Source organism: Epinephelus moara, chromosome 3, assembly GCF_006386435.1.
Source record: "Epinephelus moara isolate mb chromosome 3, YSFRI_EMoa_1.0, whole genome shotgun sequence".
Taxonomy (NCBI): Eukaryota; Metazoa; Chordata; class Actinopteri; order Perciformes; family Serranidae; genus Epinephelus; species Epinephelus moara.
Window position 1 is genome coordinate 4,013,991 of NC_065508.1, and position 20,463 is coordinate 4,034,453.

The 20,463-nt window shown below is 41.6% G+C and overlaps 1 protein-coding gene across 2 annotated transcripts in view; it reads right to left on the reverse strand.

The window, feature by feature from the left end:
- sgcd (sarcoglycan, delta (dystrophin-associated glycoprotein)) overlaps positions 1 to 20,463 on the reverse strand; it is a 226,197-nt gene that overhangs the window by 30,272 nt on the left and 175,462 nt on the right. For both annotated transcript variants that reach the window (XM_050040562.1, XM_050040563.1), the window contains exon 6: positions 8,369 to 8,441. In XM_050040562.1, the coding sequence (XP_049896519.1) occupies positions 8,369 to 8,441 (73 nt within the window). The remainder of the gene's footprint in view (positions 1 to 8,368; positions 8,442 to 20,463) is intronic.

Sequence of the window (20,463 nt, forward strand, 5' to 3'; positions counted from 1 at the left end):
AAAAAGCTTGTTTAGTGGACTAATTTTGCACTTGAAGGTTGCCCGTTCACTTACGTTTTAACAGGTCTGACGCTACTATGCGCCCCGGCTGTATCTAGGCTAACGGCTAACATGCTAACTATTATTTTTATGTCACTAGTCACTTGAAACAAATTTAGGACGATAGGAGACAGGTTGAAATAAACCGAAAGTTCCCTTTAATGTCACTGTAATGTATTATGGTCCTTTTCTTTATAATAAGTATAACAACATAAATTACTTGCTTGCCGATGTCTCGGATGCTAACTAGCTAGCTAGCCAACATTACATAGTTATTGCTGATTTGTGCATGACAGTCTCGCATTTTGACATATTTTGAGTTGCATTCCTCCCTGTTTGATGGCATATGACACCCAGAGTTTTACTTAAGTCCAGCAGCAATGTTGCTGCTCTTGTTACCTTTTTTTTTTTTATCACTGTAGACTGGCAAGGTAGGAGCATGGGTTGCTAACGTCAGCCTACAGAGCACCACTAGTGGCAATGCAGCTGTGTGTGTATATATGTTTGGTTTTTTTGATGACTTGTTTGATCGATAATAATGAGAGTTAAATTGTGAACGTATCGTTAGCATCCTGACAACCGCATAAGGATGCCTGTAGCTGACAGAAGGGAAATCATCACTCCAGAAGATGGCATATTTGCAATATCCATCAAACTCATTGCATTTGTTTATATAAACGCCAGCAAACAGATGACATATCAGGGTCTTGAAGGATTGTCTCATTTCACAGGGGAAGTTTTCAAACACTTTCTCCTGTGGCTTTATTCTTAGGGGCAAGGTGACACTTGAAAACAAGGGGTAGGGGCAAAAATATGAAATGGGATTGGGCCCAAATCCACAATATTTACCTATAAATAGCTAAATATGTGTTGAGATGCACCAATTTCAAAAAGTCAGTGTATAGAAAAGAATGAATAAAACTCAAAATGTTCACCACCAATATGTATTTATATTCATAAAGAAACCTGTGGTGGGTTCAGTTTGGCTAAAAAGTTGTTGAAGTTAAGGAAAGGTCTTGGCTGTAGGTGTCTGAGAGCAACCTCTTCCTTACAACCCTCACTGAGGAGTGAGAACGACACTTTGCCTCAAGCACTGGAATAAACAGATAAATCACAGCTAATAGGGGCTGAATAAAGCCAAATAAAATCAGTGTGCGTAGCCAGTTTCACTCCAATGCTTCTCGAGTAAGTATGGATTTTGAAACTGGAGTAAAGGTTGGGGATCAGCTGGTAGGCCACCCACTGAAGAACACCAGCTGTGTTTTGTCAGGCATTAAAAGGTCCTGCCCACCTTCACAGGTGTTTCCAGTTATACCAGTTGATTAAACTTTGAGGTTGAAGGTGGATGTGCTGGGGATTACAAGAGGTTACCAAACCTAACAGGTGCAAAAGCAGAGTGAGTCAATCAAGCACAGTCTGTGCACGCCCACTCAGTCCTGAGAAGAGCTCCAATCAGGTAAAGCAAGTGAAAACATGTGTGCATGGTTGGTTAGTATTTGAACCACTAAGTAGTCAAGGGGCTTAAAATTTATATCATAATAAGTATATTGACAAATATGGATTTATTTTTTCTGTTTCACAGTTTTTGTCCTCTCTCAGCCTTTGTCTTTTCACTCCTTCACTGTCACACATCACTGCAGCTCTCTTCCTCTTCCTGTCCTTTTTTCGTCTTCTTTTCCCCATTTTCCGTCCTGTTATAAACAACTCTGTCTTTCTCTCCACTGTCACACTGTCTCTCTCTCTGCTCTGATTGACTGTCATCACATCTGACAGCACAGGCAGGAGAAAGATGATAAACAAGACGTTTACACCAAGGAGACATCCTCGGCTGGCCGTGCACAGCAACACACACACACACACGGACAGGATATGGTACACAACCGAGAGGAACGAGGGAAGATGCTGCCACACGCAGTCAGAGTTAAATTTGACTGATGCCTGTCAGGGAGCTGCTGTGACACCTGTCTGCCTTAAAGTGATAGTCCACCTAAAATTGTGTCATTATCCAACTATCAGTCTGGGAAGGTGACTGTAATTTGTTCCCTTGTGGCAGACAGAAACTCTGGTCAGCATGGATTTTTGGCCACTTAGGAGCAGAAGAACTTAACATTTCGCTGCCACACACACAGCCCTGACATATCATCACCTTGTAAGGCAGTCAGACAATTTGCCTTCTTACACAAATAAGAGACACTCCTTTTCAGGGTTTGGTGTCTACTAAATCCGAAGAAGAAGATCCATTTCGCTGATACATTTTCCACTTTCTTCTCAAGCCAGTCTCTAACTGTGTCTGTGTGACGTTTGGTGCAGTACAGGTAGTATACAATGGGTTTATCAGAGCTTGACTGCTGAAACCAGCCGTCTGCTGCTGCTTGAAACAAGGTTGATAGAGTCCTGAGAGACAACCATGCTGTAAAAGCAGAGTGAAAAAACAAAACAACAGAGGCGGCTCAGAAGCTCTGCGGAGCTGCAGAGGTGGCGATAACCATCTGTGGATTCATTACTACAGTATGTAACCACTTTTACACCACACATATTCATTTGATTGCAGCTTTTGTTGTAGCTGACGGATGAAGCACACACTTTTTGACTACATGTGTTGTTATTTTGGTTGAACTGTAATTGGTGAAGCTGGATATATGGTCTGCTGAGCAATAATTTAGTGAAACAAACAAGACTGTCTTCCCAAGAAAAATGACAACAGATGTTTCAGCAAATGCCCGGCGACAAGATATACTGAAAAAACATTTTAAATGCAACACTTTTGTTTTTGCTCACATTTTTCGCTAGTTTATATTAAAGATCTAAGACTTTTTTCACTTGATAGATATATTTTTCTCAAATTTTGGTCACAAATTTGTTAATAAGCACTTTAAATAATCCATCCACCCGACAGGTGTGCTCAGGTGTGTCTTCGGCTGCAGGAATGTCCTCCACCACCTGTTGTCCATGAAATGAGTGCTCATTTTACTACCATGAACTGTGTCTAGTGTTGTTATCTTTAATTTGGCAGTACATCCAAGCAACCTCACAACTCCAAACCACATGTAACCATGCCAGCTCAAGACCTCCACATCCAGCGTGTTCACTTGCAAGATCATCTGAGAGCAGCCACCCAAACAGCTGATTGGATTGAAACAATGATTGGTTTGCACAACCCAAAAACCGTCAAACCGTCAAACCGTCAGAAACCATCTAAAGCAGTGGTTCCAAACTGGTCGAGCCATGAGGTCCAGATTTGTCCTTAGTCATCAGCTGAGGTCCACAAAGGTGAATACTTGCATTTGGAAATGTCTTTGAGATAGTTTTCTGACTCTGTTAAGCAGCTGTCCTGTCCATTAGTCACTCTACAGGATAAAAGCTCTGTGTTGGAAATTCATTGTACTTAAAAATAAAGTGTTTTTTTTTTATTGTTTTTTACAAACGACAAGTTTGCGAGTCACTTGCAGTCCATTAAAAGGATAGTGCACCCAAAAATGAAAATTCAGCCATTATCTACTCACCCATATGCCGAGGGAGGCTCAGGTGAAGTTTTAGAGTCCTCACATCACTTGCGGAGATCCAAGGGGAGAGGAGGTACCAACACAACTCCACCTAATGGAAGCTCTCGTGTGTGCGCTTGCGCGAGACCGTGAGACATGGGCACCGCCTTCATGTGTGTTCACGTGCTTTCGTTGGTCTCGTGCGCAAGCACGTACACGTGAACACGGTGCACAGAGAGGCAGTCAGAGCTGCAGGCTACAATGAGGCTAAAAACAGAGCTCAAATGCCGTTTTACAAACAACTTTTTATGTCGGGGCTTCAGGACACTTGGATCACTACGGACGAGCAGTATGGAGATATTTTGTGGTTTCAATTACGTGTTTTTGGACATTTGAATCTGGGGCGCCGTCAGCCTCCATTAGGTGGAGTTGTGCTGCTACCTCCTCTCCCCTTGGATCTCCGCAAGTGATGTGAGGACTCTAAAACTTCACCTGAGCCTCCCTCGGCATATGGGTGAGTAGATAATGGCTGAATTTTCATTTTTGGGTGCACTATCCCTTTAAGAATGGACCAGCAACCCACTTTTGGACCAGGACCCATCACTGATCTGGAGGAAGCTCATCTGCATGTGCACTGTCCTAACCTGGCAGCAGTTCATCATTGTAACTGACTTGTGTGGTTTTGAGGCCAGTTGGATGTACCGCCAAGTTCAGCGAAATGAACATTAAGTTCAAAGGCAATGGCTTTGGTGAACATTCCTGCAGTCATCATGCCAGTTAAACACCTTCATAGCTTGTGACATCTGCAGCATTAGGGTTAGCATGTTGTTGATCAAATTGCACATTTTAGAGTGGCCTTTAACTGTGAGCATCCGTACACCTGTGTTGTAATCATGATATGTCACACCTGTCATGTGGGTGGATCATCTTGGAAAAGAAGAAGTGCTCACAAGCAAGAATTAAGAATAATAAAATTGTGACCAAAATTTGTGAGAAATGTGTCTATTGAGTGCATGAAAAAACATATTAGAGCTTCAACTTAAACCTGTGAAAAAGGGGAGCAAAAACAAAAGTGTGTGTTGAATTTTTGTTCAGTACATAATATTTTCAAGTGACAAAGCCCTGGTGGTTATCAGAATCTTGACTCTTATCTGTCAGGAGCAAAGAAGGAAGTCTGCTTCCTGTTTTCTACTAACAAAAGTCAACTTTGCTCACATCAAGAAAAACTGCATCAAACTACCTAATAAATGTCACCAGCTGCCATTACAACATAATCCACCTCTCAGCTGTCCCTATGTATGATCAGTGTGTTCCAAATAGTCACTGTTTCACCAAAATATGTCTGAATAGACAGTTTCCTTTCAAGCTCTTCCTCCCTCCCCTCCCTTTGTCGAGTGCCTGTCTGAAAATGTCTCTATTTCCACTATCTATCTATTTTTTTTATCTATATCTTGCTCTGGTTTCTCTCCGCTTCTCTTAAGTCAGTCGCTTTCATCTTTTAATTCTCCTGTTCATTTCATTTTGTACAGGATATGCTGCTTTTGATTTGTGTTGATTTCATTCAACATTTGAGTGTTGATTTGGACGTGAGCAGCGAGGGATGAGGCAGCTGTTGCCAAAGATGGACCCATTGATCTGAAGATTACTTAACACAGCACTGATTCTGGCTCCTACAGACAGACATTACTGGACAGGAGTGCTAATTGCCCATGGAAAAGTGCTCTCTCCACCTCTCCATGGATTTCTTCATTTAAATCCTGCCTCTTTACTGGGTTTTCACATTTTTTTTCTCCCCAGTCAACTGAAAGGTGGCGAGATCTTTTATGCACTTGAGTAAGTTCAGGATGTATTGTGCCCTCGCGGTTAAAACACATGCAAATACTATGCAATTTACACAACTTTAAAAAAGCGCATTAAAAAAGTCAATGTTGAAATGAGCCCCAAGACCCTAAATGCTTGTATACAAAATATTTGGACACAAAACAGATTCTTCTTCGGGCAAAATCATATAAAGAAAAGGGGCTGATAAATGCATATGATGAATCAAACTGGATTGAAAAGCCATTAGTGAAGCACCAATGATTCATCAATTAGACAAGCATCATAAATTAAAACACTGGCAGAAAAATCAAAATATGGTGTTTCTGTGATTAATACTGGAATATTAGAATGCACTGCTTATGTTCAGCATTTGACAACTGTAAGTGTGTATGAATACTTTGTTGTTGTCAGTCAACAGATAAAAAACTGGACAGGCTAATTGAATAGGTATTGAGTTAGATGCTTGAATCAGATCACACTGGACTGGGCAAGTAATGTCAGAAATAAGAGGTCGTACTGGTGATTTTGTTGTCTTGTGTTGTGCTTAAAGAACAGCAACAGTGCTGTCAGAGCTAATGATGTTAACCAGGGAGTAACCAGGCCATGGCACTATGCTTCTGCGAAGACGCTGTTCCGATAGGAGCAGCAACTGCCGTATGAGCGTAGTGAGCTAGCCAGTAGGATACACACAGAGATGGGCAAAAATACATCAAAATGTATTTTGATGCAAAATACAAAATACCCCTCAAATAAATGTATCAAAATAAAATACATGTATTTTGTATTTTCAAATACAGGAAGTACTTTTTTTCTTTTTGTTTTTAGCAGCGACCCGCAGCTCTATAGGTCACTCTGTCAGTCGGTCCACAAAGCTTTTCGTGAATAACTCAAAAAGTCCTTTACCAAAAATGCTTAAAATGTGCATACTGCAACTAGAGACCATGAGTAACTATACCAGAAAGAATGCCCACGATTCGTCCATAGGTGGCGCTATACTAACCGATTCAAATCTTTTTGTGAATAACTCAAAAAGTTCTTGACCAAAAATGCTCAAAATTTGCATACTGCAACTAGAGACCACGAGTAACTATGCCAGAAAGAACAACCATGATTTATCCATTGTGGCCTGATAGTAGCATATTTGGTCGCAGAAAATTTGCGCTCGTCTTCTCACAATTTGATGTAGCAGAGTATTCAGGTATGGGCTATAGAATAAACACAAAGCTCTGGTGAACCCCACAAAAAGGCAGAACAGTCACAGAACTAACTAAGTGTAAGTAACTAACTAAGAAAGTATTTTGAGTATTTTAAATTCAAAATTACTCCACTCAAAAGTATTTTGTTACAAATTTTATTTGCTTTTTATCGGCCTTATCAAATACAAATTACAAAATACTCAAATGTAATTGAAATACGTATTTAAAACACAAGTAATAGAAATACTGCCTGGATACACACATGCATTAACATGAATGAGCAGCCGTGCCAGCTTCCAACAACAAACCACAGATAAGCTCAGATTACAGCACGTACAGATGTAGCATGACTCCATCTCTGCTCTGCACGCCATCCCTCCACTACATCTGTACATAGCAAACTGTGGTTTGCTGCTTAATAATGTCGCATTCAAGATGTTGCAAACAGATTTGTTTTTACTGCTGTCATTAAGTATTTTCATAATCTGAAAGGTAAAATGGTGAATGAACTGCACTTGTACCGCACTTTTCTAGTCTTCAGACCACTCAAAGTGCTTTTACACTACATGTCTCATTCGCTCATTCACACACACTCACACAGTGGTGGCCGATGCTACCATGCAAGGTGCCACCTGCTACTCAGTAACCATTCACTTGCGCTCATATGGAACAGCCATCAGGAGCAATTTGGGGTTCAGTATCTTGCCCAAGGATACTCCGACATGCAGGCTGGAGGAGTTGGGGACTGAACCACCGATCTTCAATCTGAACTATTACTGTAGAATGATTCTGTACCTGCTTTTTCCAGATGTTGGATTTTACAATTAATTTCCTCTGCTGTAATGATCAGAGATCGATTTAAGTGATTAATATTTTCTTGATTGACTAAACATTTGGTCTATAAAAACGCTATAAAAATATTAAATTCCAAAAGCCTTAGTTAATGTCTTCAAACAGTTTTTTGTTCAATTGATCCGATCAACAGTCCAAAAGCCAGAGTTATTAAGTTTATTATACATTAAATCATATTATTAGAAACCAGCAAACATTCACACTTCACAAGTTGAAACCTGAGAATCTTTGACAGTTTTTTAAATTACTTACATGATTAACTGATTATCAAACTGGTGGAATAATTGTTTCACCTTCACACAGATCTTAATATTGGTGCGTTCATTTTGTACTCGGAGGTCGGAAATTCCCAGTTCCCAGTCCAAAGTTTAAACTCGAATGCACCCTGAGATCGGATTTCCAACTTGGAAACTCAGAGCAACCGCATCAACCCCGACTTACGAATTCAAGATGGCTGCCGGTCACATACATAGTGAGTAAACACTCTGCTAAAGTACTGTTTATAGCAGTTTTATCTTATTTGTTTTACATTAGGTCAGCCTCATCTGCGGCGTTCATCAGTTGGAGTGCATGATGGTTTTGAAGCTGTCTATACTCCGGAAGTGCAAGGGCAACAAAGGCTTTCTTGCAGGCGTCCATGTTTTTTTGTCCACCATCGTCAACTAGAATGCAAAAACTGTTGTCAACTCGGAGGTGACGTCATTCCCACTTCCAACCTCTGAGTACAAAACGAACGCAGCATATATAAATACTGTACAATGGAGAGTGGGGAAGACATTATTTGCATATAACTGAGACATATGGGTATGTTTGTGCCAAAGTGAGTCTCTGTGATGGCTCTGGTGTGTTTGTACATACAGTGTAGATGCAGAATAACTTCATTATCACAGTTAACATGTTATTTACACTGGCCTGTGTTTCTGCCTTATGTCTGTGTTCTGTATTTGTGCGCTATGGAAAAGACAGTAGCTGACTCACCTCAGCTCTTTGAATGGCTCGGCTCTGACGTGTGGCGTCTCCACTGATTTGCTGAACACGGCCCCTTCGGCCCCTGAAATCACAGAACACAACATCAGACAGGAGGCCGCCGTCAATTGAAACCACAAACTCCTCCCGTCCGATCAATGGACATAATCTCTGAGACTCCGCTGATCTATATGGCTCCAGTCAGCGCGCACAGCGGGCCTCACCTCGCCTCGCCCCACTGATAACATGGACTCACACACATTTGATAGGGAAGCACACTGATGGAATATCACGAGGGTTATTTTAGACTAAAAACCTCATTTCATCAGGAAGGAAAGAGAAGAATAGATTTAAAGCTGCTGCTTTGGCAGCTCAGAGCAACGCTGACAATTCAGGAAAAAAACATGAACTCAAAAATATGCTCTGTTTACTATGATAGGCTGGTCTTTTGCTGTTCAGCAGACTGGATTTCAATCTTTCATTTTTATTCATGACCTCCTGTGGGCAGTGAGGCGACTTTCAATAAGGGTTCACAATACAAAGCAACAGGACGATGCTCTGTGAGAGGGTATAGTATGTATATTCTTAAACTAACACTTGGTCCAGTGGGCCTATTCTTCATCTTATTTTTTACTTATTAATGTGTCTTGTGAATCTAATATACAACAATGGAGTCCTTCCGCCCCAGGATAAGCTAACTTTTTATGCTAACTACAAAGTCCAGTCAAGGTCAAGTTTATTTACACTGCTCTGAATTACACACCTCACTTAGAAGGCTTCATAGTATTTACAGCACACAACACAGATGGACAGAGATGCAATATGTGTTGCACATACAAAACAGACACAAGTAGCAGTGGTGGAACTACAATGTACAGAGAGAGAAACCAAGAATTACCAAGCAGCCATGATACACAGAACTCTGAATACAGAAAAACATTATTGTAGTTTACAATAAACACACACAAAGCTATAGCAGAATGCACCAAAAAGGACTTAAAGTTCACGTTAAATGGAGGTTAGAGCGTCTTAAGCGTCTGTACTGTCTGTGTAGAAATCTCCTCTGAGCCCCTCTTCGTGTTTGACTTCAGGCCTGGGCACCCACTTTGAAGTCATGTTGATGTAGCGATGTGAAATATGATCCAGAGTTTTCATTGGTGTTTTATTTTGAAAATTGACCGGATACTCTCGTCTTTTCTGCCCCTGACTTCCTGTTTGACTCATTTGGTCTGTGTAAATTGACGCGCCGTTCCGCCGTCACCGAGTCCTTTTTTTTTTTTTTTCAAACGTCCAGCCCATTGTGTGGCTTGACTGGACCGCATACTGTTCTCAGAGAGCAAGTTTAGGTCTCGTGGGGCTACCCTGAACTTCATGCTACTTCGTCCTTCCCCTAGTCTCCTACACTGGTTGCCCATTGGCTTACAAAGTAAATAGTAGGGCTGACCCAAAAAATTCGAAGCTTCGAAGCTTCGTTCAATGGCACGGGATTCGATTGTGAAAAAAAAATCGAATATTAGGCCTTTTTTTTCCTCCCGTTTTTTGGGGGGACCTTGAATGCAACACTAACCCCATTAGGCAGAGTAAAGAAGTCATCTGGTCTGATTAAAAAAGTTTCACAGTAAATCAGAGAACAGGGATATTATTATTGCCACGGGTTATTTGAAATGGACAAAGGTATTCTTTACTGGCGAGTTAAGGGAGAATAGCTATCATGTAATTAAAAAAGAAAACATCTCCGACAAGGAAATAGAAAGCCCGACGTGCAATGAATGGAGACCTATTATCCATCCTTGAACACAGACAACTAAATTCTTTCAACAATGTGACTCAAAATAATGAAAAAATAGATTTTATTGATGTAAAATAATGTGCTGATGGAGACATTTTCCACCGGTCTGCTGCACTCTGAGTCTGGTGTCAGTGACACATGCTGCTCTGAGTCGCGCATCTGTCTGCTTGCGCTGCAGTGCGCGCCGAGGGTTTTAATTTTTAGTGTTAAATCAAAAGTTAAACACTACTTATCAGCAACCAGAAGTGTATTTTTGTTTGTGAATATTTTTATCTTAATTCTAGGGTTGCAAGAAACTACCTTTTCGCCATAATTTTTAAGTTATTAACTTTTTTGGACTTTTTTTTGTTAGATGAGTCTGCTGAATTTCTTCACGAAAAAAAAATGAGGCAAGAAGAAGAGAGTAGTTCTAATAGGCGTCCTACTACACAAGAACATGATGAGGTAGGCTAATGTAATGCACTTGTCTATTATCTATTATCTATTTCTGTATGAAACTGCATGAAAATAGGATTTCGCCACGTGAATTTTCAAAATTTTCTCAGGGGAGAACCACCCGAAATCTTTCTGTTTGTCACAACAGGACATACTACTGGATTTTTTAAGCAGATGATCGGGTCCATGTCATTGGTCCGACGTCACATTAGTCCGACTGTCTGCGGTGCTGAACGGCTCCCGGCGGGCGTATTTCTGCCTTGATGGTGCGCCGCGAACGGCTCTGGGTCAGCTGGGAAAGGCTTGAGGCAGAGCAGGCTCACAGTTTATGTGTTTGTCACTTTCTTTTTCATTTTAACCCACACCATGATCTTTTCCTGACCCTAACCAAGTGGTTTTTGTGCCTAAACCTAACCAGACCTTAACCACAGGGCATCATGATGATTTCAGAACAACGGGACTTCGGAACAATGGGTTTAATATGGTCGGAACAATGGGATGTTGGACCAATGGGCAGTTCCCCAGATGATCAATACTACCATCCGATTGATTAAATCGACCTTGATCTGTGCCGTTAAACAAATATTGAGCATCTATGGACGTATGTGGGGCTTAGGCCTATGGATATGAATATGTAAACGTACACTAATTTCTTCTGTTTGCCACATGTGCATATTAACTCTTTTAGGGTAAAAAAAAACCGTGCTGTTGTGTCCACGTATGTTCATGACCACGCACGCACAAGCACATATTACGTCACAAGGTAAAATCTCACTCCGGCCCTGGTGGACAGGCTAAGAGTTTAGCGTGATACAGAGCAACAGAGGAGTCAGCTGCTGAACGGACTATTGGTGGCACACACGCCTCCTTCGCCATTAGATCAAGAGTAGGATGAGGGAGAGATGAATGAATTAGACCGTCACCTCAATGGTTTGGAAATGAAAACAAAGGTTTTGCCCACTGATATCCAAACGCACATCTCTTTCTGTCTCTCTCCATATTGCCCTGTTAGCTAGTAGCTAGCACAACCCACAAATGGTGAAGTGCAGTTATATGACCAGTGTGGCTAGCTAGTCACGGAAAGTCTCATTTGATTGATTTAACTTTTGTAAATGTCATCAAACATTTGAAACTGTAATACCTCGTTATATAGAAAGAGAAAAGACATGACTTGTGGTGTATAAATACCTTCATCATGATGTTTGACATACTTGGCATATAACAAGAGATAATCAGTTAACACAGGGATGCTATTCAAACTTGGAAAATGTAGTTTTCATTTTATAAGGACTTCACAGTTCATCAGGAGCATCACACACTGGCAGCATCTCGGTGAACATTTATGCATCCAGATACAACACTGTCCTATCAACGCTGAAGAAAAACAGCAATCAGAATTCCTTCTTCAATTCTCAGATCTCTGCTTCTGTATCCTGACCACTTCCTCTGTTTATACAGCTCAGCGAGTGACATGAGTCAAATGACACGTTGCACTGTGACATGCTGCAACATCATGCAGTTGGTGTGTTTTGCACTTTAAACATGAACACATTTGCAACAAGAAATAGTCTAAAATTCAGCAAACTGTAGGTGTGTATGAAGTGAAGACTCTGGTCTGGTGTGCTAAATATTTGCTGCTACATATTGCCATGCATCCTGGCATGTTAAGACGCTTATGTGAGCATTGATCTCTGACGAAAAGAGGGTGCAACTTACAAGCTGCAAACGTCCAAACGGCAGAAAGAGATGGTCTCAAAATAAATATTTCAAATCCTCAGCTCATAAATAAGTTGAAGTATGACGTACATTCCATTGCTTGTTTGTGATGATGTAAAAAAAAAAAAAAAATCAACAACAAAGTAATACTCTGCTGGCCCTCACCCCGAGGCTCTGATTGACTGTAGTGCAAATACAGCAGCTCAGCTTGAGTAAACCGAGGCATTCAGGTACATCAAATCAACAAAGCATCAGGTGCAGATCAATGGCCATGACTAAATGTGTTTCAAAGCGTTCTTGGCACTGCTGGGAATCTAAACACCTCTCACTCTGAGACACACTTCTCAGTTTTCACTTGTAAGTTAGATGGAAAAGAGGAAGTTTCAACCTCGTCAAATGCGATATTTGTTGGCATTTAGCCCTATGATGAAGTGTGTGTGTGTGTGCAGGTGAGAACCCAATGTCTCACTCAACACATCAAAGCTTTGACGTCTGCGATATGGGACTGTCAAACCGCCCCACGTACAGCAGAGGAACAAATAGATATTCCAGTGACAGTGGAGTTTGATTGTTGAGTCTTCCATGTTGTTCGGGAAAATTCAGCGAGCGAAAATCCATATTTGATGACTGAATACTGCAGTAATAGAGTTTTAAATGGATGTGAAGCGTTAATATCTCTATATTTTCCAGGTTCAAGCTTGTTAACGTGTTTAATGAAGTTCAAATCGCCTGCCACCCTGAGAACAACTTAATAATGTTTCGTTAGGATATTTATTTTTCAGCTGGTTAGGGTTTCATTTGACACACTGCAGTATTCTTTTGTGTTGTTTTGAAAACACTCCTGACACTAAGGTGCAAGAAGACTGAAAATAAATAAATAAATAGAAAAGAAAACTTCTGCATAATGCTCTAAACATTTAAAGATACTTCACTGCGTCAAAAGTGTGATAGGCAATGTCACAGTGATGTCAAAGTACACATGGGATATGCACGCCAGAGTTCCAAAGTCAAAATATATCCCTCATTATTTCAGTGACTCAACGAAGTCTCATGTTGTCACACTGATGGATGTTTCCCAGGTCGTAAAGACAACTGAGCCAATCAGAGCGTTCCAGATGTCAGGTGAGATCCTTTGTGTTTACGGCCCCAGAAGTCGTATAAGAAAAATAAATATTGCCCAAACATTGGGGAACATTGTGGAAGCGGTCACAAAATGCAGCAAGACTTTTTTACATATGTCATTTTAATAGTGCAACCACACCTATAATGAACAACCGTGTCTTATTTGAGGCATTTATGTTGAAGCCACCTGGACGGATTTAGTTGTGGCGGGACAAGTTTGACAAGTTTGAGTATTTTTATTTTTTTTTTCAGTTAAACAGGCATTTAATGGTTGACTTTCCCTGATGTCTGGAGATATTTACAACACTTTCGTTCCCCCGGGGAGCGCTTCATAACGCAGCTCAACCTGTCAAAAAGTCAGGGAAATAAAATATCTTTATGCAAAGTGGAGCTGCGGCTCGCCCATGTGGGATAGATAACTCTAGTCTTAATGACTGCCACAGGTGGAGACACTTCTGTTCTCCTCTGTTTTGTTTTTCTTTTACCCAAGTAGAACTCTTATTAAAATGTTGTTGAAATATTTAAAGTTTTCTACTGTCTGTAAATACAAATCATTCATTTCTCATTTTTACAATTACAACTCAACTCCTGAAACCTGACTCATGGGACACATAATGGGACATCAGGTGCATTATCATGGACTTAATCATTAACACTGTATCAACCGTGTACTCTTACACTGCTTAAACACCAGAGCTGATACCGTACTGTGTCCTCAGTATTGCATATGTTTATTCCCTCTGCCTCCCTGTCTGCTGCATTTGACTGCTTCCCCACGATGAGAGCTGGCAGCAGCTCTGAGGATGAACTCATATGATGACTCATATTCAGCTAGTGCAAACCCCCAGCACCGGGTGTCACAGTAGGTTGGTCAGCACATTCTTAGTCCAACCTCATCACATATTGACATTTGGTCATGGACCTTCCATGTCCACATATGACGTGCAAGGTAACCCGGGCAAGTTGGTTGCTGATGTTCTGGGGTGCCGTGTCAAGTTCTGTCTGTTACAGGCGTTGTCAGTTTTCAAAAGACACTTCTGTTTTCACAGGAAATGTTTGAATACAGTCTCTTTCAAAATAAATGCACTACACCTGTACAACAATGCAAACTGACATTGTTTTTCCTTCAACAACAAATGCACGTGGTTAAGTTTTACACTTGCATGTGTTTGGATTTAGGAAAAAAGAACAGGGTCTGACTCCACAGTCTTACAGGAGGTGAACACTGGCCTCCAGGGTGAAAGTCAGTGTTTGCTGGACCCATCCACCACCCCTCCCACTCACCCTACTCAGACTTTCGCTGCCTTAACTTTCATTGTTTTTCTGCTTTGTTTCTTCCTGACCCCGCTGGGTGCCGTTAAACAATAATGGCGACTGGCCATTGTAAAAGACTGCATTTTCCATTGGTGTCTGACAAAATCCCTGACCAAGCGGTGGTTTTTGACAACTTCAGAGTGAGACCATGTTGGGGTGGTAGCTAACAGCAGTGCGGGGTCTAACCTGTGTAACAGCAGCAACTGAAAGTTTTCTGATCTGCGGGAAGTTGGGACTGTTTGGTCCCCTGGAGCTGGGCTTTACACAGGCTGGATTCAGGTTGCTGTGGCCTCTAAACCAGGGTCCGTCTCCTGAGATGCAACCATTTATCCTCGCGGCGAGGTGGTCTGTAGCAGCGAGGAGTCAGGCGGAGGACACACAGTGATTGGAGGCTCTCGCTAAGGTTAGCTACATAAACATGAACTTGAAGCCGCAGCGTTGAGCCTTTGGCAGAAGGCTAAACTACTAGCAACAATTTCTCTTTATCTCTAAAACACTTTGCCGATATTGACACGTGTTTTATATAATTTATTATCAGTCTCTCTTTTTAATAACTCTGTCTGCCTTTTTTGGGTTGCTTTGCAGTGTAGGGAGCTGTTGCCAAAGCTGAAATCGCAACTTTGTCCTCAGGATTCTCCGCCACTGAATCAGGCTTTCATCACCTGAAGGGACGTGCACACACATCTGCATTTGTAAAGCAACCAATAGGGGTGCCCTCTGTCTGAAATGATCTGTAACAGGCTGAAATCTACCGTCATGGGCTGGATTTTTTAAAGCTTGAAATTAAAGCCAAAAGGAGATGGTGAAGTCTAGTTTGCCCTCAGACCACTCGCCTTATAATATGCTCAGAGTTTATTATAGGATTAGATATTATGGATATTATGGAAGCCATTATGGGATGACACCAAATAAAACTGCCTACCCCACCTTTAACCTGATTTAAGCTAAATCCTGAAGCATTTAATGAAATCAAATCCAGTTTTTGGCATTGTCTGTATTATATAAATTCTGGATGTGCACCCTATTGTTATCTTAGACTTTTATATTTTGCACTCTTTCCACTTTCTATTGCGAATGCTGCACAGCAGTGTCCTTCGGGATGAATAAAGTTTTATCTTATCTGATCTTTTATTTTTTTTTCTGAATCAGAATTTTAAAGATTCTTTCTCAGGTTTTCTTACAAGCGAATTATAACTGAGCACTTACAAAAGAAAAGAAAAGAAGTTAGAAAAAAGCCCTAGTAGCTCATGAAAGCTCTGGTGACATTTAAATACCTGTTCAGTCAGTTAGAGCCAGAGTACAGAGAGGAGGATGTAAAGTGAAGTGGAAGCCTCGGTGCGTGTCACTGCCTCTTTCCTGCAGTAAAGTGAGTGAAGATAAAACAGAAGCCTCACATTAGAAATCCCAGCTCTCTGTCGGAATAAAAAGAACAAAAATCCCTTTACTTTGCTTCTGGCTGTCACTCTGCCTTAAATCACTAGTTTAAAGGATAAAACCAATGTCATTTTATTTTATTCATACCACCATTTTTATCACCCATATAGAAAGTTCAAACACACTGATGTGTTCACCAGTCAGTCAGGCAGTGTGTAGACAATTTTTATATTTCATTGTTAATGATAACTATAATATTCCTCCAAACACAAACACAACAGTCTCCTGGATAATTTAGAAATATAAAGGGTTATTTCAGGGCCACCAGTGATAAATGGTTCAGATTTATTTCTGAGCGTTGTGTTTTTATCTGTAGTTTGGTATGCAGGATAGTATTCATGAATCTCAGCAGCTATTTCTGTGGAAAAGATACCTCACAGAGCTGCACCATGCAAAACTCTGGCATATTAAGAGCTCTTTTTGATTGTAATCAGGAACAAAACACGGCACTGTTTTGACAAATTGATCCAAAATTGATCCGAATTTCATAAGGGAAGTGATTCAGTTTGCTGACATTAGTGCAACAAAGCTTAACGTCTAATTCCACTCAGCTTTGAAGTCCTTAAGATTTTCACAAAGTCAGATTAAGTGTTGAAACAATTTATCCCAGCATTTTTCAGCAATACCTGCTTAATGCATTGACGTCTCGTAATTACCTCTGTATAGGGTAGTTTTCATTGTTTCTGTTGGAGCTCACAAAAAGTGATGCATGCATGTTCTGTAGTGCCACAATTCATCCTTTCATCTTATTGATATCCACCTCATAGATAACTAATGGCTCTCATGGTTATCACTGACAGTTAGTAGTGATGGGCAAAGCAGTTCTTTAGATGTTACTGAATCACTAGAATCAGATCATTAAAAAGATTCGTTCACCGAATCTTTTAGTGCTCGGCGGGAGAAGCCTTGACTGTGTACTGCGCACTCCGACTCAGTCCCTCTCCGTTGCTGCTGCTGCGTCTGCCCTGCACTAGTGAGTCTCATTACTGGCCAGCCTAACGTTTTAAGTTTGTTTATCTGGAAACTAAGTCTGTTAAAACACTGGGGAGGTGTGTGATTGTGTTCATGTGGCTTGACTCCTGGCTACATTAGCTGTTAGCTTGGAGAAAACGGTCCCTATGAAAGTGTATCGCTGAGAAAAAATGATCTGAATCACTCAGGGATCAGGGTTACGTCGTTCACTGAGTGATTCGTTCACTGAGTGATTCCTCACGTGGTAGGCAGTCCCTCCCTGCACCCTGGCTGCCTCGCGACTCGCGAGTGATTCATCGTTCGCACGGACCGAATCGGCAGTTCCACTCCCGGCCTGCACGCTCACTGCTGAGCTCAACTGAACTGAGAAATGAACGAATCAGTTTCGGAAGTGATTCAGTTCAGTACGTTCACTCAACAGATTTGTTCTTTTGAAAGATTCGTTCGCAAACGACACAACACTAACAGTTAGTGTAATACCTGAAATAAACTATTACTTGTTTTCACTTTTCATTTATCCACACTGATCTACACTGCTCCACTTCTCCCGGTGCGACAACAGATAAAATATCCCCTGACCATTGCTGTGTGTTGTCGCGTCATTATATGCTACATTATAGAAGTGTGCCAGTGATCGGCACATCTGGATCATGCTGTGCAGTATATTTCTTTTTTTTCCTTAAGATATTTTTTTGGGCATTTTTGCCTTTAATGCACAGGACAGGTAAGTATGAAAGGGGAGGAAAGAGAGGGGATGACATGCAGCAAAGGGCCACGAGCTGGATTCGAACCCGGGCCGCTTGTACATGGGGCGCCTGCTCTACCACTAAGCCACCGATGCCCCTGCAGTGTATTTCTATTAATACACCTGCAATGTCTACAACGTATCCCATTCTGCATTCGTGTCCTAAGGCTGTTTGAAAGTAGCGGGGATACGGAGCTGGCCCCTGGTTTGTTTTTTCCTCATCCTGATGATCTGCACATCTGGCCTGAGTGATGTTAGCACATATTGGATGTGTTTTCATTCATATCCCCAACACTCGCAAAGCAATGCTGGCACACAGTCCCGACTCTCTCCAGTGCTGTTGTAGCTCTGGTGTATTAATTTGGACTCGTCATCATGACTAAATCGCACGCCATTCTGTTTGTTGTGCTAACCTTGATATTTGTTTATTGTGTTCCATATCATAGAGCCACAAATATTTATCCATATCTCATAATTATCAGACTTTGATTCTCTGCCTGTCCCTCCCTGTGTCCAAGGATATTCATTTATTTCAAAGGTCTCATTGTTCTGTATCATCCGGCTATTATTAATATAAGCAGGGGATTTTAATACAAAGGTGTAACCACTGTATGTGAATGCATGAATGGGTCAGACCTGTGCAGCGCTGGATTTGAAATGAACTGTAATAAAGTGGAGCCTCTGTGCTTTGGTTACCTGCTGTGAAACAACATGACCCTCATCCATTTACAAGGTACATTAGTTCTTCTGAGGTCATTTTGCTGAAAATAATGCAAAAGTAGTGTAATGAGTAACCTATTACTCTACACAGAGAGTAATACTGTGAAGAAACACATTACTTTCAAATCAAGGTAACTAGTAATATGTAATGTATTACGTTTCAAGAGTAACTTGGCCAACACTGCTGACAGTGATCTGTCTTTAAAGATCTACAAAACGAGACCTGGTGATTTCTTTCTTTTAAGATATTTTTTGGGGCATTTTAGCCTTTAATTGATAGGACAGACAAGCATGAAGGGGGGGGGGGGAGAGAGAGAGAGAGAGAGAGAGAGAGAGGACATACAGCAAGGGGCCACGGGCTAGAGTCGAGCCCGGGTCGCTGCGGCAACAGCCTTGTACATGGGGCGCGTGCTCTAACCACTAAGCCACCGACTCCCCGGTGATTTCTTTTTTGTGTCAGAGGATGATTTTTAATTTCTGCATGACAGGAACTGAATAAAAAGGCTCAGCCACAGTGAGCTGTTTTATAAAGAGCTGCAGGCCGCAGGCTGCAAAACTCCTCATCAAGGCACACTTCTGTGTGAAAACATGAGGCTTCACAGTAACAAACACCTGTTGCTCTTATTCTGTTGTACTTCTGACAGATTTGTGCCCACAGAACTCGGGACACTTGCTGTTACAATCAGTAACTACAAGTGAGTCAACCAGGACTGGAAGCCGGAGCTGTGCTTCAAGGCTGTTGGATGTGTTTCATGTGCTCTCTGGGACTTGTAGTTGACCTGTCTTCTTTGTATAAACTCTCATACATGTGACTTAATCTTTCAATGCACAAACATTCTTTTCATTATGTTTTTCTGCTGATATTACAGATACTTCTGTGTCTATACATGAGTTGGAAATACTTGGCCAGTCATCTGTTGCTGAACAAAACTAATCAGACATTTACATCCAAAACTGACCTGACCATCTGATGTAACCCAGCCTTCCTCTGCACTCTATTTGAAAATGTGAGCTGCATTTACCTCGTTTCTGTTGAAGAGGATTTGTTGTGGTAAGAGCTACATTTAGACTGTGGTGTTTGTAGAGCTAGGCTGATGAATCACTGGACAGATATATCAGCCAATTATAACTTACTGCATATGCGATCTGTGTCTGTTTATATCATCTGAGAAGTGACAACAAAGTGCAGCAGAGAAACTCCAAAGATCAGTTTGTGAGCATTAAGAAACAGTGACTTGCAGGGGGGTGACAGTAGGGGGAAAAGTGGGACTGATTACCAAGGGCCCCAATGGGAAGGGACCACTTGAAAAGCCTGGAATGAAAAGATTGATTTTGTTTGTTCTTTTCCATTTCTAAGTAATTAGCATCACAACTTAACTAAAATTGGTTGAATAAATCTGTTGCAAGAGCCTGGTCTCACTCCAAGTCGTTGAAATCCAGCGCTTAGGCAGCATCAGGAACCAACAAAAAAAGGCGTCCAACATCGGCATGATACACGGCCAGTTGCTGTTATAGTTTAATGGCGCCTGGCGGCGTCAGGGGGAAAGGCGGCAGGACAAGGACGAAAGTTAAGGGCCTCTAGTTTCGCAGACCGGGCGAGGCGGAGGCGCAGCGCACCTGCGCTACGCCAACTGGGTGTGGCCAGGCAGATTTTGCAAGTTTGGCACACCTCCGTCCCTCCTACCTGCGCAAGTCGGAAAGAGGGAGGAGAGAAGGCGTGGAGTGGGTTTTACACACATCACACCAATCAAATGAGCCCCTCTCCTCGCCCTTAAATGCGCTGCGCGAAGGCGTAATGAGAGTTTACTCAATTCGCCATGGCAGAAGAGAGCAGCAGCGTCAGACAGCCAAACTTCTCCC